The sequence below is a fragment of the Cupressus sempervirens genome, chromosome 9 (assembly GCF_028749045.1).
Source record: "Cupressus sempervirens isolate cs-2001-9-10 chromosome 9, ASM2874904v1, whole genome shotgun sequence".
Lineage (NCBI taxonomy): Eukaryota > Viridiplantae > Streptophyta > Pinopsida > Cupressales > Cupressaceae > Cupressus > Cupressus sempervirens.
The window spans coordinates 77,420,185-77,445,406 of NC_143126.1; the positions used below are offsets into that span (position 1 = coordinate 77,420,185).

Sequence of the window (25,222 nt, forward strand, 5' to 3'; positions counted from 1 at the left end):
TGTTTCTAGTGCCTCGGGCTTTCCTCAACACGTGAAACAGCTGAACACAGTCCACGGCTTCTTATGCCAAAACCTGATATGACTCCCCTTCAGAGAACAAAAATCTATCAAACCCGCTCCTTACAGTCTATTTGTTTGATGAAATTTTACCAAACTCGGAGCCCCTATATTTATTTCTTGACGTCACCGGTTGGCAAGTTCAAAGCTCCAATTTCACTTCACAGGATGGCAGGATACTTGGCTCTGATACCACTGTGATGACCCGAACTAGCATTAAAATGTTCGAATCATAATTTTTTCGTTTTCCCCTTAATGCTAACCCTAGAATATAAACCCTTTAATCAAATAACCAGCAAAAGTGAACAACAGATGATAACCCGGCAAGATATTTCTGCAACTCTTGAATGTAATATTCAGAAATACACACACATGAAGAAGAAACACGAACAAAAAATCACTCTGCCTTCTTCCAATTTGCATTAAAGGTGCAGGCATATGAAAAGTGCAATACGAATCAAAATACTAAACCAGCAACTTCTAGATAACTCCTAAAACGTTATTGTATTATACAACAGCAATACAATAACCAACAACTATAAATCCAATCTTAAACACAGTTCTACAGTTAGATTGGAAAACTAAAGAGAAGAACCTATAAGCACAACTGAGACACTTGAAATGATATCTCCCTTGACAATGGGTTTTCGTCCACTGCCGGCCTGCACGAGGGGCTACGTCCTCACACTGGCTGAAAGCTGAAGCTTTCTAAAAACTCTCACAAGAGAGAACTGAAAATCTGAATAGTAAATCAAGCATGTCCAACCATGAGCCACTTTCTCCTTTTAAAAACACAAACCAAGATTCTTCGGCTCCTCTCTGGTTTCGTTTTATTCCCTTGTGGCTCTTCACTTCCCTAAAGCAATTCGTCTTGTTCCTCCTTGCCCCCTTTGTCCTTAATATAACATTAAATTGACCCTTTCAATATTTTGAGCCTAAGTCTCAGAGTCAATTTAATATTGCATGAAATCAGACTTCAATATTTTCTAATGTTCCAAAAGGGAACATTACATTACACTAAACCTTGATCTGAAAATAGAGAAGCCAAATAAAAATCGGAATACCAATTTTTAGATGCTAGGAGTTTCTTAAAATGCTTCTATCAGTACATGTAGCAGATCAAAATGTTGAGCCCAAATAGAAATTTGGAATATAAATTTTGAGATAACAGTGCCATGAGCTCTCATTTAGGGTTGCCAACATTTCTTAATCAGATTTTAAAAATCCTATTTACAGACCAGTGTTGCAAATATCATGATGTGTATTTACAAAACTGTCAGGTCCCAAGTGTGAGTAACAAAATGTGTTCCTCCTTGACAGCAATTCAATGCTTTGTCTTTGTCCAGAATATCACATGTAGCAGACAGTAATATACAGCTCAGACAAAAGTACAGAAGCAATTTGACGATGCAGGGAATGCTCATAAAATGCTTCTAGTATTACAATACCTCGTTGACAGTGATTCAATGCTTTCTCATTGTCTGGAATATCACCTGTGGCATAGTGAACTACTCCACTACACAAATTTATTTGCTGATTTGTGGATCATTCAGATCTAATACTGACCTGGAGATAAACAGCACCAGGAGCTCTCATTTATGATTTCTATACATTTTCTTTTTCGATAAAAGAAATACTATTTACAGATCAGTGTAGGAAACAACATTATGTGTACTTACAGAACTAATAATTCCCAATTGTAAGAATAAAAAATGTGTACTTCTTGACAGCAATTTAATGCTTTCTTGTTGTCCGGAGTAGTGCAGTACTCACACCACTGATGGCCAAAAGAAAAACAATGGAACATGTCATGTAACCTACATTAATGTTATGTAGGAACTTAGTTTTCTCATTCCTCTCTTGCTGATTATGGTGACCTAAATTTTCATGTAGGAGTGTGCTAAGAATGTCCAACTGATGCCCAATTTGCCGTTGACCCCTGGTAAGAAGTGTTATCTGCCATCATAATAATTAAAACACAATCTTCAATTCATGTGAATGGAATAGGTGTGAGTACTGTGAAAGAAAACCAAAAAAATGAAATGAGGATCATCTTTACCTCCTCCATCAATGAAGATTCAACTGTTAGCTGCCCACTTGATGTACTAACTGGCATTCGAGGCCCATTAATGATGTTGCTTGATATTGGGGTAGGGACACCGCAAGGTTCAGCTTGAAGAGTCAAATTTTGATGGCTATGAGATCCGCTTACAGGTGCAGATTTAGCATTCAATTTGTCAAGACGAGAAACTAACTCATCCAACCTCTCATTCAAAGTAGATATCTGTTCTGATAGCTGAGTTATTATTCCCTATAAAAGGAAAAGGAAACACTAAGCAGAATCATGCGGCTAGTTAAATCATAAATGAGCTTTTAATGTCAAAAATTTATTTTGGCAATTACTAATCTTTATTTCCAGTGGTTCTCACCTGGTTCTCTGATGAATATGCTGGTGAATCGAGTAATCGACTGTCAAATCTTTTGTTGTTAACATCTAGTCTTGGTAACGCAGTGCGATTGCGGTCTCTTTGATTTAAAGGCAAACGGTCTAATTCACTGTTCAAAAGAATGCAACAGTACCCAATTAGATCACGAAGATAGGGATCTTATAGGTAATATCTTAAGACTCGTAATATGGATACGGCTGGATACAATATTCATAAATAACACTTAACAACATGGTCTAAGTTATTAGAGGTTTTCAACACTTCAAAAGCAACACAGACAAGTAATTGCTACCTAAGTAACTATAAATTGATTTAACAATTTATAATATGCAACAATAATAGAGTTGCATTGAAAGATAACCTGAAAAAATGGGTTGCTTAGGTAGAAAATCATTTCATTTGTCTTTCTCATTTGGTGTAGGTCTTTTTAAATTAGATTTAGGAAGATGTACCTCAAATAAAGGAAAAAAACAAATCATGCAGTATTTGACAAGTCTGGAAAATCATGGTTTTTTGGGCATGCATGGATACAATATATGACGTGTATTCGAGCTTTATCAGACAAGTATCCGTCTGGGATACATATCCACATTGTATGTGGGGATACATACGCCCAGGGAGGTACAGAGGTGTATTTGGCTACTTTGGTTAACTTATTTCCAAAAACAGCAAATCACCTTACTGGTATGCCTTTGGTGGGATTTCTTGTCAAGCTCAGACTGCACACAGACAAGAACTAGAGTTATTGAGATTACTTGTTAGATTGTCACTCAGATGACCACAAAATTCTATCATTTGGCAAAATAATAAAATTTTTGGTACCCAACGCTGTCAGTTGTCCATACACAAAGCTCGAACGTTACCTCTTTGAGTACTTCTTGTTTGTCGGTAGATTATTTGTAGGAGTTCCAGGAAGTGACAACCTTGGACTAGAAACAAATTCTTCATCAATGCTGAGCTTTGTTTTGAGATCTTCAGGTAATGCCTACAAAATCCAGAGAAAATAGACCATGTCTGTTAAAAGATTTGAATAAATCACAACATGGGCATAATAAATATAGAAATAATTTTAGTCCATTGATGAGTTTATAGGTGTATCACTCCTAGGAAATTTCCCATCAATATTACAAAAATGCCATACCATAACTTCTTTCAGAAGTCTCTCCAGTTGAATTTGTTCGATGTAAGTACGAGGAATATAAGAACCTTCCAATCCAAGCTGTTTTGCTACATCTCTTACTGTAGTACGGTCTCGACCTTGTACCTGTTCTAATATTTACAAAAATGAGAGATATTAACCAATGGGAGATACTTGTCACAAAAGTAAACGATACCTGATTTAGATTGCCAATATGTCAACTGCAGTGTTTGTTTGGTTTCCTCATTGGTATTTTTGTTCTCCTTACCACAATAGGAATATGAAATCTCACAGGGAGGGTACATGAGATTTCAGTCCATTTGATTTGAAGTAAAAGCTCTGGCAAAACATTGCGTATAATTTGTTTATATCTTGCGGATACTTATAAAGCTCTACAATCTCTTTAAGTTTCAGCATGCCTTCAACTATTTACTATAATATTCCACCTATTTCCAAAAGCTTGGACAGGCGTAACTTCACCAACCAAACCATGAAACATTGTCTAAAGCTGTATTGAATCTCAAAACAACACCAAATGTGGTACAGTGTTGCAATAAGAAATTCCAGAAAGACAATATTTTACTCTAATTTATTTTAGCACATGAATATCATCAGATATATAGTTTAGAATGAAATTAGAAGTGAAACACTATACTGCTGCTCCAACAGAAAGGCCTAAAAGCTTTGGATAAATATGATCCACTCCAATCTTGATCTCATACCCCAATGTAGTAAATTGAAAAATGAGTTTCAGTACAAGGACCAACCAGCTGTTAATAGATAAAAAATGACAGCTGTTCATTTAAAGGAACAATTTTGGAAATAGAGATTCAGAATTCAACATCAAAGAGATGGTAATATGGAAGCAGTCAATAATTTAGACAATGAAGCCTATGTATACTTTCAAATCATATTGCTTCAATCTGAAGATGGAAAGGTATGATCATTAAGGAACCAAAGATTGAAGAGATGAAGATAAACAAAGCTTCCTATGTAACACTAACTCAAAAAGGAAAAATATCAAAAAAAAACCTATTTACCACATATTTTGGGAATACTTCAACACAACAACAAAAATAAGGAACCGATGAAACTGTATTCTCAAGAATCAAGCTTTATCTCTACAATCAGATAAAATCATAAAAGACTAAGTAGGATGGGTTTCCATCAAAATTCTATTAGAGATATCTTAATAATGAAGATAACATTTATTTGCGATGGTAAATGAATCCAAGAATGCAGAAAATACTTCCCGAACACATTAGTTTAAAGATAGCACTAATCTCAAAATAGATACACCTACCAGTCTTAACAAATCCCAATCAATATCATTTTCCCCAACACATGATTTTCAAAGCTTCTAACAGTCTGTATTCTATTTTTTTTCTTGACATTCCATTGGAATCGGAAGTTGGACTCTCAAAGAAATTACATGGTGCACAACATAATCATTTCTTTAAGAGAGAAAACAAAACCAAATGCAGTTAAAGCATCTAAGAATATTCGTTAATCAAGACATAAATAAACCATTTCAGTGTTCATGGTTTGAAGCTTTGCACTCAAACTTTAATTTTTGTGTTTTCAAAGGACTGGAATAACTTAATCATGTAGTACAGCATATAAAATAGTGGTATGCTCAACCAAACCAGAAATAACTATGGACAGGATGAATAAGAACTTGTCAGTTTTATTCATGTACTGAATGCAATGTACAACAGTTGCATCAGAGAAATTCCCAACACATTTGCATGCAACTATATAAATATGATGCAAGGTCGCCCAAGGGGTGTATATGTAAATAATTGATGACACTTCCAGATACACTGTTCCCAACTAATAAAGGAATGAGATTTCACCGTCTGGACATAGCACAATATGGGTCAGCTAGCACATTCATTTGATCAAGTCTTTGCCAACTTCCTAGTTATTATAATATATATCAAAGCTGACTACATTTAAATTGATGCCTACATCTATTTCCTTCTTCTCACCCCTAGATTTACAAATGAACTAACTTGACAGTGTGTGGCATGTAGATCTTTGGGGAAAGCCTCAGTAGTAGCAGACTGGGCCGGATTGGAACTGCAGACAAATGGGGAAACTGCAAAGGAAGTGACTCGACTTAGCATACTCAGCCACTAATAGCATATAGGAAATCAATTGTCATCATAGTCATAGAGCACAACAAATCATATGACTATATGATTGAATTTAGCCAACCAATTTCTGATAAATAAAGTTCTTGGTAAGGCTTGCAAATGCATCTACTTACTATTGATGATGATAAAAATATTTCAACTCAAATGATCAGTGTGCTGTTCCAATTTCCCATGCTATAAAAAATCTGAAACTTCTTCCCAAAAATTTCTGCTTTGAGGGAAAATGTGGATTTCTGCAACTACAATTTGATTTGTAAATTTATGCAACTAGGAAATGTACCTGTGATCCCATATGCATTATTTAGTTTTGTATTGGAAAATAATCTTGTTACACACTATTTAAAAACCATAGGGTTACCTTGAGCCCCATCTTTAATTGTTCCAATGTTTGGTGACAGCTGGTTTGTGTGCAGTTTAACTTGCTCATTTCAGCGTTTCACAGGGACACATCCTTGAGATAAAAAGGGCCAAACCCAAAGTGGGGATGTTTCAGGGATGGCATATAGTGGATGAAATATCCCTTCCCCATCCCTTTGGGCACCACCTGTGGTGCTGCATGTCCTAGATGTTCATTTGTCAAAATCAAAGTTAAGCTCCGTAAATCCTCATTACCATTTCCAGACAAGTAGACAAAATACAAACTAAGAAGAAAATAAATAAAAGAACGATGTTATTCCACTTCCAAATTGCAGCCATCACAATCAGGTTCCATGCTGTGTATTACACAGCCATTCTGTAGCCTTTACACTATCCTCTTCATTCAGTCTTAATTTGAAAATAAATATTTTTAAAAAAAAGCTAATATCAGTTGATTTTGATTTTTTATTTTTTAAACCTCGAGGTTCAAGTAGATGCAAGTATCTGAGTATCAACCTCTTCAACTTTGAAAAACTCAATTGATTTATTATAATTGATATTTATATAATACTTATTTATATATTTCTTTATTGGTAGCTCTGAGGGAGTCAGCAGTCCCTTGATCTAATTGAAGTATAATGAGGGCTCCAATTACCATCAAAATTGGGAGCTTGAACTTAGATGATCACTATAAAAGCACCAACACGGTACCAAAATATGATGCCATTATGAATATATATTAATTAATATGCTCAAAAGATAATATTTATAATAACTGATAAATATTTTTTGTTGTTGGTGAATTATTACTATGGGGTCTGCGCCCTTTTTATCAACATCACAATAAAAAAAAGTACAAAAATCAGCATGGAAGTTTCTGAAATAGTTATGAATTGATAAATTGAAGTATCTTTCCTAGACTAGCTCGAAACTCCTCTCTCCCTCCTCAAGTGCGCATATCCCCGTATCCAATTTAGATATGTATCCAATATGGCCTAGATACACGTTGAATAGTGTACCCATGTGTGCTCAAAAACCTTGATTTTCCAACCATGCCGAATACTATGTGATTTGACTTTTCTGAAAATTGATGCAAATCTTCCCAAATATAATTTAAAATAAATCCATTCATGCAATTCTTTTAACTTTCGTGGGTATAAACAAAACCTACATCAAATGAGAAAGACAAATGAAATGTTTTCCTATTTCAGTGGCCCATTTATTATCTTTCAATGCAACTCTCCTATTTTTGCATATTGTTGTTGTAGGTAAATTCTATATTGTAGCCGACGGGTAGAATTGTATCCGAACGGGTGCGTGACGGTTGAGTCACCCCTTCGGAAAGGTATATGTACACCATCCGAAATGGACTTTGGATCATCATTGTAATCAATCATATCGAATATTGTAGTATCTTCTATATACATGCGACTAATAAAAGGAATACTTCTATGTTACATGTTCTTGTCTATTGTCTGAATGCATTAATAAACCGTTTACCCTGTACGGCAAACATTTGGCAATGTTGCCTATAAGGACTAGGTGCTATGAATGTCGAACACATTGAATAAAGATAGAAATAAGAATCCAGAAGATGACGGCATAAGGGTGGAATGAGAAGTATTAAACCGTACATAGCAAAGCAACCAAAGGCATAGACTCCAACAACTCGTCGAAGGGTACGGCAAAGGTGGCATAGGAGGTGACCACGGTACTACAGAAGCACTGTCGAATGGAATGCAGCCGCCAAGTCAATCAAGGGAAAGGTTGATAGAAGAAGCCCAAGAAAGGCGAAGGGTGATCGAAGGAACAAAGGAAGAATTGGCAAACTGGTATACGCCCAGGGGGAATCCGAATGGAAGGGAAAGGACCAATGCGGCTCGGAGTGTCGAAGGAACTCAAGCATGGGGTGAACTATTCGTCCCTAATACACCTGACGAGAAAATACAGTTTGGTCGAAACAACCAAGTCCTTGAGGAAGCCTTCATGCCACTTGAGAACGTAGGTGTCCGTAATGTGGGTGTTTAGAGCGGCACGAAAGTACAGAACAACGCAGGTATAGAGAACAACGCACAACAAAAGAAAGGGTACCGATGGCCAGTCCAAAGGAAAAGTTACCAAAGTTCGACGGGGATGGTACGGCTGACCCGATCAGACACTGCAAAACTTGCGAGACGATTTGGATAGAGAATGGAGAAAACCACTACGATGAATGGGCAAGGCTATTTCCAGCCACCTTATGAGGTGTAGCAATCGATTGGTTTTCTGACACCGATCTGGCAAAGCTAACGACATGGGAAAACATAAAGAAGGAATTTATTACAGAGTTTCAACTGCTACGAGACGACAATGAGATAGTAGCAAAAATCTATACCACGAAACAAGGGAAAAACGAAACTGTTTGTGTATATGCTAGAAAGTTTAAAAAATTAGTAAATAAAATCAAAAGTAAGCCAGTAGACGAGCTGAAGAAGAGATGATTCATAGAAGGACTACGCCTGGAGTTAAAAAGGAAAATGAAGATTGTACCGCCATTGTCGTACACTGAAGCATACAATCGAGCGATGGACTTAGAAAGTGAACAGAAAACAAAAAAGAAGAAAAGCAGATCATTCGACTCGGATGAATCCTCTTCTGAAGATAGCAGTGGTGATGAAAAGGGCAATAAGAAGGTCTGTGCTCTCTAGAAGGATATGATCAGGATGATGAAAGAATTTAAGAAAATACAAAAAGGAAATAGCTAGACTAAAGAAAATGAGCTATGGTGCATAGAATGTAAGACGAAAGGTCACACTAAGGGATCCTGTCTAAAGAATCAGTTCTGTGACATTTGCCAAATCGCAGGACATTCCAAAGGGGAATGCCTGTGCAATATGAAAACAAGAGGGCATCAACAAGTGCTCTTGACACAGGTAGCTTCCACGTCAGGAGGGAATGGAAACACAAACAATGACGGTGCCACCTCAGGTGGGTACATAAATAATGGGCACCGTAGTCAAATTCAGTATGATGCGAACAACCGACTGATGGTTCAATGTCAGGCATGCAACTTGTGGGGCCACTTTGCATGAAATTGTACGACCACACCAGAGTTGTTATGCAAATGGTGTGGTCTTAGAGACCATGAAGATGCCAAGTGCCCGAAATCGAAATCAGGAGATAATTTGATCAATATCGAATCAGGAATGGATGAAGAGGAAGTCCTAGCAAACAGACGTAAACAGGCAAAGCCGTACCCAGACCCGACGGAAGAAAAGAAGAGACTGAAAGAAGCATGGAAAGAAATTGAAAAAGGGATGCAGCTAGAGAAATCACAAACGGAGAAGGGGGGCACTGCAGGTACCTCAATGAGGAACTGTGCAGAATAGAACATCATAAGGTGAATATTACAAACTGAAGTACCAGTAAAATTAAATAATCTGATCCTCACAATGCCCCAACTACGAACAACACTCACAAACATGGCTCCGGCTACTAAACTACCAGAAGAACCTAGGAAGGAGAAGGAAAGAGGAACAAGTGCAGCAGACCCAATGCTGCTAGCCCTCACATCAGGAAGGCATCCGATGGTCATAGAAATGGGTATATTGGGAACGATCCTCTCAAACACAATTGTGGACAGAGGTTCAGGAGTAAATGTCCTACCAGAAAATACCTAGAAGAAGTTGGGACAGTCGACATTGTGGCCACCCACGTTCCAATTGCTAACTGCAAACCAACACGGCATTAAGCCTCTTGGGATCTTGATGGCACAACCAATGACTATTGGAACACCATCATTCTTGCTCGACTTTGTAGTCATACCGCTAAAAAGAAGGGGATATGACGCCATTTTGGGACGAGGATGGCTCGTACAAGCAAAGGTTAAACACAACTGGAAGAAGAATACACTATCAATGGAGAGCAGAGGACAAAGATTCATTATTGATTTACACACACAAATGGTGGGAGAAGAAGCCAGATCGTTCGATTTGGAAGGAGAGGATGAAGGTAAGAAGCAAATGAAACCGGATGAGGAAGGAGTCCTACTGTTGGAAGGTGGATCGAAGGATGACGATTTGGATTCGGTAAATGGTCTATTTCATTGGCAAATGGAGGATTATGAACTATTCCAAAGCTGCAACATACTAACGAGAGAGGAAGAACGCAACGGGGATGGATTTCCAAAAGAATTTAGAGAAATAAAAAAAGGAAACACACAGCTAGATGAAACACTTGCACATGTAATCAATAAGGAAAAGCCAATAAAATATGATGAGGCCACAGTACAAACCATGAATTTGGGAGGTGATTCTGAACCAAAGAACATACTGGTGGGAGATAACTGGAATCCAGTATTAAGAACAGCTGCATTAAAAATAGTACAACCTTTTAGGAGAGCAAAGCAAGTACACCGTACAGACAAGTGTCAAAAGGAATTCTAGCTGTACGGGCACATGTAGAGGAGAGTAGAAGGGAGTACATTCACCATGAAATAGGGCCATACGACCTATCAAGAGCATAAGCAAGAAAGGAAGGTAGTAACCTAAGAAGGATGTCGTACGGCTAGGCAAAAGACGACAGGAAATCACAGGTGATCCACCGTATGGCCAAACAGGAGAAGATATTGTACATGACACACTGCACGGCTCAAGAGGGGAAGAAGTATCACCGTACGGGTAATAAACAGCTAGTGAATTGGATTGTACGAACTCAAGGAGAACACAAGTTAATGCACCATACGGCCTTAAGGAAATCACAAAGACCATACGACAATTTGCATGTTTAGGAAAGATTGTACCAAAATCCAGAGAGAGCTTTGACCCGAAGAATACATTGTACGGCTGGAAATTTGCAGGAAGAGACCTGGAGGTGCAACGTATGGCTGAAGAGAGTAACACAATTGCCATACAGAAGTTCGTACAGCTTGGGAAGAGCACTGAAGCAACCATCGTACGACACAGAAGGGAGTCAATACCATACGGAAAGTTGGAGAAAGAAATAGAACACCGTACAGCCGAGAAGGAACACCGTACGACCAAGAAGGAACACTGTATGGCTCCCACCTAGAACACCGTACGACCCCCACCAAGATCACGGAGCCATTAGAAGGCTATATAAATCTGTCGTATGGCCGATTGAGTTGACCGTACGAAATATACTGTGGAGGTAGTACAATGTGTGGGCATACATTGTACGGTATTGGCAAAAAGGTTGTAACATAGCAGAGAGAGATCATTGTACAGGCTCTCTTGAAGGGAAGGAGATTGCAGTACACCGGTAGACACAGAAGTGGGGTGATAGGAGGTTGTAAAAATAAAAAAAACGACAAATCAAAATAGTTCAAAATGAATAATACATGATACCGAAGGGAAGGGAAAGACGTAAACAGGTAGTAAAACATAAGCGGTAGGCTGAAAGAGTATGGAATCGGAAGAAAATCACAAAAATGATGTGTTCCATGGACTTTTGTGTGGGTTTGAGAGTGCTAAATTGGTCATGGAAAGTGTGTTATAGTTAGTTCAGTTATCAGTCGTGGAAAGTGTGACTAGTTGATGAGACCTAGAGTTGTTGCAAGCATGGAGTGTTTGTATGCCAGAGGTGGAAAGGGCATTGGAGAAGCCTTTCGAGAGGAGTCCTACGCGTCGAGGCACTCAGAGTAGGTGTTTGATGTGAGGCTATCTTGGTGGATGCATTGAGAGCTCAAGAGGAGCTGATCATCTAGTTGGAGACAGTAGAGCGACACTTGGCTCAGTGTACCCAGGACTTGGAAGCAGAGAAGGCAGCACAGGTGGCTATCAAGGTCAGCTTGGCTAAGGAGACAATACTGTGTTAGTAGACGCTACAGATGCAACATGTTTTTGAGACCAATTTGGTGCAAGCATGGGAAAAATGTGAATGTGATGTAACAAAGAAAGATCTATCCTATTATAGTTAGTCACAGTTAGTGTATTCTATTTTATTAATCTGTCTCGGATATTTGTCGTCCGGAGATGACTTTTCTTTTGAGGGGGATGATGTTGTCGATAAATTCTATATTGTAGCCAACAGGTAGAATTGTATTCGAACGGGTGCGTGACGGTTGAGTCACCTCTTCAGGAAGGTATATGTACACCGTCCGAAATGGACTTTGGATCATCATTGTAATCAATCATATCGAATATTGTAGTATCTTCTATATACATGCGAATAATAAAAAGAATACTTCTGTGTTACATGTTTGTGTCTATTGTCTGAATGCATTAATAAACCGTTTACCTTGTACGATAAACAATTGTAATGTGTTAAATAAACTTATAATTGTTTATGTAGCATTTATGCTTGTATTGGTTTTGAAGTTATGAAATTTTTTCTAATAACTTAGAAAATTGTGTGAAATATATGTATATGTGCTTTTTCTATAAAAGGTATTTGGTCATATCCATATTGGGGGTTTTAAAATATGACCACATACGTATTTGTATTTGTATCCGTGTCCATGCAACTTTCACCTTTTACTTTCCCCATGTCGCTTGGGAGAACTATAAAACCTTAACAATCTAATTGAATAATACATTAAAGCTTATGCCTATGAAATTACCAACAAAACAGGCAAACCATTAACACAACCACTATCAAACACCTCCCCCTTTTAGTTGTTGCTTACTAGAGCAAACATCCAATCAATTCCTTTAGACTCCTTATGCCCATGAATTTCTTGACAAAGATGGCCATTTTGCTGCTTTCAACCTGTGTTTAAATTCATTATACATGAAGGTAGAGATGACAAAGGGTCAGCATGGATTGTAGAGTTTTAAACTAATTAGTTTTAGATTTTTACAAATGTTTTGATAGAATGCTACTAGGGAAGCTTCTAAACTTGTAAATTTTAAATGTTTGACAAAAAGCATATATTGATCAAACATAAATAAATTGCATATATGTGTTTCTTTCAACAAGTTACTAGCATACATTGCATATATAATCTATTATAGCATTACATTTACACATTAAGTGACGGAGACTAATCCAATCTCTAAATGGACAAATTATACAATAAACTATTGTTGCCAACATATGGATTGGTTTATACCTCTGTTGAACCAATATTCTTCCATTGTTGTTGCTACAGTCACACCCAGACTGCTGTTGTAATCACCACAGACTTGAACCGACTCTTGAGTTGTCTTTGGCAATGGCGACTCAAACATAATAGTTGTAATCATTCACATAGATTGCATTTGAACTATAGGCTTCCAGAATTCCCTATATAAACAGCAGCGGTGTTACATCCCAAATTTTGTCTGATTTAAAAACGTTCATATAGCCATTAAAGTTTCATGTGAAGGTGACATGTTAGTTAATCGTTGCGATGTTATTATATTGTTATCTTGAAATCATGGAATGTTGGATATTCATTATAAATTCATAGGAAGTGAAATGGTGGTTAGCCATTATGATATTTTATGAATAATAACTTGCTATAGTAATTTTGATTTTTTTGAGGAATATGATATTATCACGGAGAATTATTTTTCTTGCAGAAGCATGTCGAAGGGGAGCGGGGGAAGCATTGGTGGAAAGGAATTGGGTAGGGGACACCACTCCACCTATGAGTCAACAGGTATGAATTCTAACCACCAAGACTAAGGGGTAAACAACTAGGCAAGCAAGAGTTACTAAGGACAATCATGAGCTACTCGGTCAATAGATATACATTATTGAAAAGAAGATTACTAAGCATTAAATTAAAAATGGGTTACCTTATAAATTGGATGATCTCAGAGCTTCCTATGATATTGTCATGCCTTAATACAATAATACCACAATGTCTGCATATGCTTGCACACACACACACACACATATATATACACATATATGTATGTATGCGTGAATTAGAATAAGACATGTATATGCCCACTTGATATAAGACGTATACACTAGATAAGTTGTTGAAATATCATCCATATATATACGTGTGTACAGAATGGACACAACAGAAAAAGGGAAATTGTATTAACTGAAAAAATAAGCTAGTACATTCAGTACAGAGAAAATAAACTTCAAAACATGCCCTAAGGGCTTACAATAGCATAAATGTGGAGATAATTTCTCCTTTCAGTACCTCCTCTCAAACTCCACTCCGAACTGCCTTTTACAATGCTAGAAATCTCCTTAAATAGACCTCGGAGGGTTAAGGACTAGGAGTACATTCTAGAAAGTGCTAGTAGGCATCCACCGACCAAATAGAAGGTTCCAGAAGTTGCGTTAGAAGTCGGTGCAAATCTAGAAGAATCCAGAAACGGTAACCGAACTTCCGGGAGGCATAACTTTTGAACCATAGCTCCGATTGACGAACCGTTTACATTTCCGGAAAGCTCTCGAAGCGCTCTATAGCCCTATGGACAGCTTCGCTCGTCCCCCATTTTTCGGCCCTTTTCGAGGTCATTTAATGCCCCTAACCTGACTTTGAAGCATTCTTAGGAGGTCTCCAAAACTCGAAAAACTGCAATAACTTTCAAACCGTGGGGCCTTTTGACCTTATTCTTTTTCTGGAATGCTCTAAATTACAGTTACTTTCATCTGGCCAATTCACACCTTCTAGTTCACCAAAATGATGGCCCAATTACATGCTCCTATTTTTTCGAGATTTTCTAGCACACTGATAGTGGAACTGTGAGAGTTGGAACCTTTATTTGACCCAAATGGGTGTCCAAAAATGAAAACACGTGAAACAGAAACTAAGTCTAAGTACATTTTTTTGGGTGACACAAGATTGCCCTTATACCTCTGGATGCTCCTGCATCAGACACCCAGGGTAGATTGAAAAGTGACCCTGTCACTCTATGAATGGTAGAGGAAATCCCAAATGGGAAACCTCAGCTGCTGAAATCCAAGTTGAGTCCTCGATCGGTCGTCCTTTTCATTTGACCAAATACTCTTCATACTGCCTGTTTCTGGTACTCCTACCCACACGATGATCTAGAATGTCTTCTATCTCCTCCTTCTTAGAAGTAGGAATTGGACATGGTTCTAACACCAGCTCCTCATCTGCACCATCATCATGATACTTTGTTAAATCTGCAATGTTGAAAATGGGAGAAATGTGAATACCATCTGGCAGCTCCACTTCATATGCATTTCCTGAGTCATGTTTCTTCAAAATTTTGCAGAGGCCAAATTTCTTCATTTTCAGCTTGTTGTAAGTACCGGCTGGAAATCTTTCTTTTCGTAAGTGCACCATGACTAGATCCCCTACTTGGAATTCCTTATGTCTTCTCCTTTGATCAGCCCTAGCTTTATACTCTTGATTCATCTTGGTAATGTGTGCTTGAACCTCCTCATGTAGACGCTTGATATGTTCAGCAAATTCCTCAGCTTCAGCACTTGTCCTCTCCCCTTGTTCTATCTTTCTCAATTCTGGTGCAGTCCTTGGGCTATTCCCATATACAATTTGGAATGGTGATTTTCCAATACTCCTATTTATAGAGTTATTGTATGCAACCTCTGCTTGTGGTAGAATCAAATCCCATCCCTTGGGCTTATCCCCAACTAAACATCTCAGCAAATTGCCCAGACTTCTGTTTACCACTTCTGTTTGGCCATCATTTTGTGGGTGATGCGTAGAACTGAATTTCAAGTCGGTTCTTAACTTTTTCCATAATGTCCTCCAGAAATACCCCACAAATTTAGTATCTTTGTCAGAAACTATGCTCCTTGGAAGACCATGTAGTCTTACCACCTCTTTGAAAAACAAGTCTGCAATATGGACAGCATCATGAGTTTTGTGGCATGGAATGAAATGTGCCATTTTGGAGAACCTATCAACCACCACAAATAGTGAGTCATTACCCCTTTGTGTCCTTGGCAATCCAAGAACAAAATCCATACTTATGTCCTCCTATGGCCTTGATGGAACAGGCAATGGCTAATATAGGCCAGTATTGTGACTAAACCCCTTGGCAACTTGACAAACCTGGCAACTCTGTACAAACTTTTTCACATCCTGTGAAATTTGAGGCCAAAAATAATGTTCTCTAAGAATGGCAATGGTCTTATCTCGACCAAAATGTCCTGCCATCCCTCCACTGTGTTTCTCCTTAATCAAATTTTCCCTCATGGAACTCCTTGGAATGCACAATTGACTACCTTTGAACAACATGCCATCCTGAATCAAATAGTCTAACCACTTGGTTCTATCTACAGCAATAGGTTCTTTACAAGCTTTCCATGCTTCAGCAAAATCAGGATCCTCGGGGTACAATTTCTTGAGTTCATCAAACCCAACTACTTCAACCTGCATTATTGTAAGCAACAACTATCTCCTACTTAGTGCATCTGCAACCCTGTTAGATTTTCCACTTCTATGCTTCAACACAAATGTATAACTCTGCAAGAATTCTACCCACTTCATATGCCTCTGATTCAATTTACCTTGGCTATTTAGGTACTGTAATGCCTGATGATCAGTATACAAAACAAATTCCTTTGGCAATAAATAATGCCTCCATTTCTTTAAGGCCTGAACTATTGCATAGAACTCTTGATCATAAACAAAATACTTCTTCTTTGCATCATTCAATTTTTCACTAAAATATGCAATAGGCTTACCTTCTTGGCTTAATACAGCCCCAATAGCACTGCCACTGGCATCACAATCCACCTGGAAAACCTTTCTAAAATCTGGAAGTGCCAACACAGGTTGTTCTGTTACCTTCTTCTTTAGCAATTCAAAACTTCTCGCAACTGCTGCAATCCATCTGAACTCTTTTCTATCCCATCTTATTGTATCAGTTAGGGGTGCACATATGCCACTGAAATTCTTAATAAACTTCCTATAAAAACTAACCAGACCATGAAATGATCTTACCTCAGTAGCAAACTTTGGAGTAGGCCATTCCAAGATGGCTTTTACCTTCTCCGGATCCATTTTGAGACCTTCGGGTGATATAACAAACCCCAAATAGACTAACTCCCTTTTTGCAAAGATACACTTCTTCAGATTAATTAACAGTTTCTCTTCCCTTAGCCTTTCTAAGACACTACGAATATGCAATAAATGTTCTTCCAAAGTCTTGCTGAAAATTAAAATATCATCCAAATAGACAATAACAAATTTTCCCCAGAACTTCTCAAGTACCTCATTCATGAGCCGCATGAAAGTGCTTGGGGCGTTCATCAATCCAAAGGGCATGACTAACCACTAATAAAGACCCTCCTTGGTCTTGAAGGCTGTTTTCCACTCATCTCCTTCTCGAATCCGTATCATCGCATGAAAGTGCTTGGGGCGTTCATCAATCCAAAGGTCATGACTAACCACTAATAAAGACCCTCCTTGGTCTTGAAGGCTGTTTTCCACTCATCTCCTTCTCGAATCCGTATCTGATGATAGCCACTCTTGAGATCTATCTTTGTGAAGTACTGAGCTCCACTCAAGCAGTCCATAAGATCATCCATCCTTGCCAAAGGAAACCGGTACTTGATGGTTATCCTATTTATAGCTCGAGAATCTGTACACATCCTCCACTCTCCATCCTTCTTTGGTGTGAGTACTTCAGGTACTGCACATGGACTCAGGCTCTCTCGAATCAAGCCCTTCCTCAACAGCTCCTGAACCTGTCTATTTAGCTCCTCTGTTTCAGTAGGAGTCATCCTGTGAGCAGCCTTGTTAGGCAAACTAGCTCCTGGAATCAGATCTATCTGATGACTGATTTGCCTTACTAGTGGCAATCCATCTGGAACATTATCAGAGATAATATGTCCAAACTCCCCTAGTAAATCTGAAACTTCAAGTGGTATTTCACTACTACCTTCTTTATCTTTCCTAGGAATCAAAGCATAGCACATATGCTGATGTTTCATGCCATCTAAAAACATCCTTCTATCAACAAGACAAATCCTAGCACTGCTACATACCTTTTCACCTTCCTTTTTCATGGGCTTCAATTTGTGGCGAACTCCATCCTTTGTCAGAGAGTATGTGTTTGCATGCCCATCATGTACTGCATGTCTATCAAACTGCCATGGTCTACCCAACAATAGATGGCAAACATCCATCGGAATAACATCACAGAGAACTTCATCATGGTAACTCCCAATTTTGAATTTCACTAAACATTGTTCACTTACCAGGACCTTATGATCATCTTTTACCCAAGCAATCCGATAGGGCTGGGGATGTTTCTCCCTCTTGAGCTTCAGCTTAGAGACCATCTCTTCTGATACCAAGTTATCAGTGCTACCACCATCAATGATCACATCACAACATTTATCCTCACACTTGCATCTGGTACAGAACAAACTCCTCCGTTGTCCTGGTTCAATCTCACCACTTAATAGGACTCTTTCATTTACCAAGGTCTCTCCTCTTTCTGCATCCTCTGAATGTGATGATTGTGCATCCTTATCCACATGAGCAACCCTAGCTTGACCCTCAGCTCTCCTATCTGTCCTTCCTTGTCGTTGAGGGCATTCAAAGGCACGATGACCTTCTTCATTGTAATGGAAACAGGTACCGCGGAAGCCTCCTCTTCCTTGTCCACATCCTCTACCTCTTCCTCTCTGATTTCCAAAGTCTTGATCATGGGAGCGGTTGAAACCCTCATTCCTCTGGTTCCTGCTAGTACCCACATCTTCATTTTTCTTTTGGGTTTCATTGCAGCCTCCAAATGATCTACCGCTTCCCCTTCCTCCTTGACCGCGCCCTCTTTGTCTTCCTTCAAACCTTTTATTCAGCTTCTCTTCAACTCGTAGGGCAAACTGGTATGCCTCTTCAACGTTGGTCATTCTAACCAGACTTAATTCCTCCTGGATGCTAGGTCGCAACCCACTGATATAACAAGCAACCTTCTCCTTATTTGCTTCTGCATGCCCCACTCTAATCAAGAGTCAGTAAAATTCCTCTGTGTATTCTTGGACTGATCTTCCTGCTTGCTTTAACCCATGCATCTTCTTAAACAAATCAAGCTCGTAGTCCATAGGAATGAACTGCTTCTTCAATTTGTCCACCATGCGATCCCATCTTGTGATCTTCTCCTTTCCACTTCTGTTTCTTTCCAATTGAACCTCTTGCCACCAAATTTTGGCATGGCCTTTCAGTTTGGCCTTTGCAAACTTAACCCTATCTGGGTCCCTGATATCCTCATACTCAAAGTATTCTTCCAGTTCATTGATCCAATCAATCAACTCATCTGGTTTTAGATTTCCTGAAAATACACCCACTTCAATTGTAGGTCTTTTCCCAAACTTAGTAATGGCCCTAAAAAGCCTTTCCTCTGCATGATTCAGAACTTCCCCGTCAAATTCCCCTTCTGGTCCAATTTCATCTTCTTCGTTGTCATCTTCACTTTCATCACCTGCGGCCACAGTTGCTCCTCTACGGAGCTCCTCCTGCAATGCTTGTACCTGCCTTTGGAGGGCTCTAACCTCCTTAGGATTAATAGCTCTGGCCCTTCCGCCACGCTCTCTTCGTGGAGGCATCTTCTTAACTCAAACCCACAACCACATAGTCCTGGTGCAAATTGCCTCACAGTAGGCGCTCTGTCTACACACTCAGGAAAACCAGCTCTGATACCACTTGATGGGGACACAACCCAAGAACAGAATGGACACAACAGAAAAAGAGAAATTGTATTAACTGAAAAAATAAGCTAGTACATTCAGTACAGAGAAAATAAACTTCAAAACATGCCCTAAGGGCTTACAATAGCATAAATGTGGAGATAATTTCTCCTTTCAGTACCTCCTCTCAAACTCCACTCCGAACTGCCTTTTACAATGCCAGAAATCTTCTTAAATAGACCCCGGAGGGTTAAGGACTAGGAGTACATTCTAGAAAGTGCTAGTAGGCATCCACCGACCAAATAGAAGGTTCCAGAAGCTGCGTTAGAAGTCGGTGCAAATCTAGAAGAATCCAGAAACGGTAACCGAACTTCCGAGAGGCATAACTTTTGAACCGTAGCTCCGATTGACGAACCGTTTACATTTCCGAAAAGCTCTCGAAGTGCTTTATAGCCCTACGGACCAGCTTCGCTCGTCCCCCATTTTTCGGCCCTTTTCAAGGTCATTTAATGCCCCTAACCTGACTTTGAAGCATTCTTAGGAGGTCTCCAAAACTCGAAAAACTGCAATAACTTTCAAACCATGGGGCCTTTTGACCTGATTCTTTTTCTAGAATGCTCTAAATTACAATTACATTCATCTGGCCAATTCACACCTTCTAGTTCACCAAAATGATGGCCCAATTATGTGCTCCTATCTTTTCGGGATTTTCTAGCACACTGATAGTGGAACTGTGAGAGTTGGAACCTTTATTTGACCCAAATGGGTGTCCAAAAATGAAAACACATGAAACAGAAACTAAGTCTAAGTACATTTTTTTGGGTGACACAGGATTGCCCTTATACCTCTGGATGCTCCTGCATCAGATTTATGGAATGATAACTCATTTGGAGAACAACATTCTTATCCTCTAGCAGGGTAAATACCATCACCTACGATCGGGATTACTTTTTTTCATCCTTGCTTCGCATTCTTCTCTACATGTTCCATACATTTTTCCAGAAGACACATACCATCCACCATCTCCATTCTACATTTAGATAGTTCTCCCACCTTCTTTAGACGTTGCCTTGATCATATTCATTATTTCGGTGTCAAGCCTTCTAGCACCAGAACGACAATAGTCGATTGATACTACTCTTGTTTTTCATAGAAATTAGTGATCGTGATTCCAACATTGCCCAGGAACCATTCGAGCCTTTTCAAGGGATGACCTCCAATCAGGTCTCATCAGATTACCATTGCTTATGTTTTTTTTATAATATATATTGAGGCATAGTTGAAGCCTGGTTGAAAAGTAATAATATTGATGGTAGAACCGATCAAGATATGACCCAATGTCTTCTTTCTTTATGTATGATATTGTAAAAATGCTCTAGATTGAGCAAAACTATGACATTTCTCATATAAGAAATTCTCTTTTCAGAATCATGGATATTTGGAGTGCAAGCTTATACAAGGATATCTGAAATATATTCCTTGAGATAAGAGACCCCACCATTGTGAATCAAGAATAGATTTTTCCAAAATTAATTTTCTTTTATAATGCCAAGGCCCAGGCTGACAAATGCATTGGCTGTGATTGCAAATGCTTATACATCCACCCAATGATTCATCTAGGAAGACCAGCATGGTCAAGATGAAGGGTGTGAAATGGAAATCATTGAATTATGGTTTATTTTTGCATGATAAAAGAAAAGAACAATACGTAACTTAAGCAAGTAATAAAAGATGTTTAAATTTCATGTCAACTCATGGTAGTCCATGATATAATTCTTGTTGTCAAGTTGAATGTTGGGTGATCAAGTACATAGTGCCCTCACAAATCCTTGGCCAAGGTAGGTTAGTGGCATGCTTGCTATTGTGATCACTAGAGGTCAGGGTTGCTAATAGTTGGCAGATAGATGTATGGAAGGTATCCTAAACCTAGTTGGTTGTTTAGCCGACACCCTAACACCAACATGCTCGGTGGCTAAACAATGGTGTCTTAAGCCTAATCCTAAGGAAGGAAGGGTCTTTCTCAGTAGAGATTGTGTGAGGATACTTAAGGGTCTACAGGTGTAAAGTCAAGCCTTTGGCAAAGCTTCTCCTCTCCTCCAGTAGCTAAGGCTTGCACAACTCAAGCTCAAAGTGTATATGCAAGACATCTGAAATTCAGGTACTTGATATTTATTTATTTTTCCGCATTTTCAATTATATGGTGTAGATGGATAATATGGTTAAGATTAGTTTCTCTTCAAAGAAGAGTGTCCTCTTCTTCAAAAAGATTTGCAAAAAGGGACAAGAGCTTGTCACTGACTCTACCACTAACCCTCCCAGAATCAGCAAAACATCTACCAGATATCATCACAAAACATCCAACCTAATATTGCATAATATGCTACTTTTCCCTAGAGACAGAGACAAACACTGAGAACAACTAGCATTATTTTGAGGAAAAATTAAAAAACCTTCCAAGGCAAGAGAGAATATAATTCATCACAATTGAAGGCCTAACAATGATTTCTCATTAGCAAATAAGGGGTATTTATCAAGTTTTTTGTAGTCGGAATAAAGTAACTATTGTGTTTAGCACTTGTTAAGCTAGTCGGGCTAGGTAGTTAGGAGGTGAGGGAATGCATCGATTGGTTTCCAACCAACGGACCCTTCTATATGTACTTGGATGATTGTCAATGTAATGGTGTGGGTTTTCTAGTATTAATAAAGAAATCATTTCCTTGCCTACTGGATTGTGGTATTACTAGTACATTCTATGTTCTATGCATGTGTATATCAATTGTGTTATTTTGTATCTATGAACTTGAGTGATATTACCACTCTACATTTTTGGCGCCGTTGCCTAAGTTCGGATCTAGACATATTTTACCAGAGAGGATGGGCTAATGGGAAGACCATTCATACCTTGCATCCAAATTACTAATAGCGATAGAGAGGAGGAAATAACTCGGGAGGATCAATTGACGCATGACAAACTCTTCGTGCCACTGGCAGTGCATGATCTCCTAGGACAGATTCCTCGGCTTTTAGCAAGGAACTTAGTACATATTGAGGATGAAAGAGCAAAGATCGAGAGGGAATGAAGAAGGCAACAAGTTCTTCAACAATTTACTGAGAGGACACGGGATCACAAATTAGAGGAACCCAATAAGCCAAGAAAGGGAGATAGGCACCGAATTACTTCATGCCCCTGATTCCAAATAAATACTTGAGGATAGCACTAGAGGACAAAACTGAGAAGGAAGTCACTCTAAGAACCTTGCGTCTCCAACAGCAAGAAGAGAGACGTCATAACTTGAGAACACAAGGGGATTCCTACTGAAGTCAGGAAGGGTGGATTGAACATACCATTGAGGAACTAGCCAATTTCGTTATTTTAGAAACACTAGGAAGGCAATTCGGGTGCAGAAACCCAAAAACCCCTGCACGACAAGAATTTTGTTAGGAGGAGATAAAGAGTCAAGAGTCTGTTCCATTGGGAAGTGGGGTTCCATCTGGAAGTAAAGTTCCATCAGGAAGTGGAGTTCCAGCGAGAAGTGGTATTCCATCGGGAAGTGGTGTCCCATCAAGAAGTAAAGTTCCATCAGGAAGTGGAGTTCCAACGGGAAGTGGTGTTCCATCGAAAAGTGGTGTTCCATCGAGAAGGGGTGTTCCATCGGGAAGTGGGGTTCCATTCGGAAGTAAAGTTCCATCAAGAAGTGGAGTTCCAGCGGGAAGTGATGTTCCATCGGGAAGTGGAGTTCTAGCGGGAAGTGGTGTTCCATCGGGAAGTAAAGTTCCATCAGGAAGTGGAGTTCCAGCGGGAAGTGGTGTTCCATCGAGAAGTGGGGTTACATCCAGAATTGGTGTTCCATCAGGAAGTGGTGTTCCATCAAGAAAGGGTGTTCCATCGAGAAGTGGGGTTCCATCCGGTGGTGGTGTTCCCTCGAGAGGAGGGGTTCCATTGGGAAGGAGGCAACAAGGAAAGAAAATGGCATTAGATAAACAAAAATTGCCTAAATTTATGGGGGATGGATCAGAGGACCCTGCTCCCCATTGCAAAACTCGTATAACTATATGGCAAGCGAACGGGGAGAATGATAGTAATGAATGGTTGAAGGCATTTCCTGCCACATTAAGAGAGATTGCCATAGATTGGTATGTAGACTTGGATTCTGGCAAGAAGAACACTTGGGATAACCTGCGTGGAGCATTTGAGGAGGAATTCAAATTGTTAAGAGATGATGATGAAATTGTCATAGAAATCTATAACACCAAGCAAGATAAGAAGGAATCAATGAAGGCTTATACCAAGCGACTGAAGGAACTCATTAGCAAATTGGACAATAAGCCTGCAGACGGGTTAGAGAAAATATGGTTTATTGAAGGACTCACCCCATCCTTAAGGAAAAAATGAAGATAGTCCCACCATCGACTTTTGGAGATGCTTGTACGCGTGCCATGGACATTGAAAGTGAAAATAAAACCTCGAAGAGGAGACAACATGGAAGCTCTAGTGAGAGTTCGGAGGAGAGTGAGGAAGAATTGAAAACGATGCAAGCCTTGAGGAAGGACCTTAAACGGCTAATGAAGGAAGTAGCCGGATCTAAGGATGAGAAGAAGGAAGGTAAAGACCTATGGTGTATAGACTATGAAAAAGAGGGTCATAACAAAGGAGCATGCCCAAGAAAGATGTTTTACGAGATTTTCCAAATAGGGGGTCATGCAATCAAAGACTGCCCTTATAACCTAAAAAAAAGGAACACCCAGATACTGTTTACTGGAGAACAGTCTACACCACCAGCAACTCCCCCAAAGAACAATAATACAGAAGCTTTGCCAGGGGGGTACAGGAATAGCCGAAGAGGCAGTGCCAATAATAGTAATAACAATAGCAAGACGAACACACCCCGACGGGCAATCCAATATGATTCTCGAGGACGACCTATGATCCAATGCCGAAGATGCAACGAATGGGACCATTTTGCTTGAGAATGTCAAAACGGAGGGGGATAGAATGGAGGAATGCTTTGCAAATGGTGTGGGCCTGGCAACCATGAGGATGCAAATTGCCCGAGGCAAAAAGGTGTGAACATGTTGGATGTTGCAGAATCAAAAAGTGAGGTACTTGCAATGACAAGGATGCAAGTCAAGAAAGCCATGTCCCAGGAGGTGATTGTGGAAAAAGCAAGATTTGAGGAGGCAAAGCAGAACGTCCAACATGAGTTGAGCGGGGAAACAACAGCTAAGCCAGCCAAGACCTCTAGGGGCAAAGGGGTACCTAACATCATGAGGAAAGTATTAGAAACTACCATTTCGGTCTCCATTGGGGAATTATTGGATACACTACCCCAGTTACAAGTCACATTGACACAAGGAACGCTGCCAACTCAACAGGATCCCCAAGGGGAACTAGAAACAGTAAAACAAGTGGAACCAAAAGCAGTAGAGTGGGTAGAAAAAGAAGAAACTTCAGTGGAAAAGGAAGAAAACACCTTATTTACAATATGTTTAGGGAGAGCACCAGTAGTTGTAGAGATGGAGATCATGGGGTACAAACTCTCAAACAC

General features: G+C 39.3%; 1 protein-coding gene across 9 annotated transcripts in view; it reads right to left on the bottom strand.

Annotated features, from left to right (window-relative positions):
- Window positions 1-1,243: 1,243 nt before the first annotated feature.
- Window positions 1,244-25,222, bottom strand: part of LOC149537698 (inorganic pyrophosphatase TTM1-like) — a 187,103-nt gene continuing 163,124 nt past the window's right edge. For 5 of the 9 annotated variants that reach the window (XM_089799064.1, XM_089799066.1, XM_089799065.1 and 2 more), the window contains 6 exons: window positions 3,646-3,768; window positions 3,368-3,489; window positions 3,182-3,223; window positions 2,487-2,613; window positions 2,117-2,368; window positions 1,244-2,013 (listed from right to left, as the gene is read on the bottom strand). In XM_089799064.1, the coding sequence (XP_089655190.1) occupies window positions 1,792-2,013; window positions 2,117-2,368; window positions 2,487-2,613; window positions 3,182-3,223; window positions 3,368-3,489; window positions 3,646-3,768 (888 nt within the window). In that variant the 3' untranslated portion in view covers window positions 1,244-1,791. The remainder of the gene's footprint in view (window positions 2,014-2,116; window positions 2,369-2,486; window positions 2,614-3,181; window positions 3,224-3,367; window positions 3,490-3,645; window positions 3,769-25,222) is intronic. The other 4 variants (XM_089799069.1, XM_089799072.1, XM_089799071.1 and 1 more) reach the window with 1 other exon arrangement.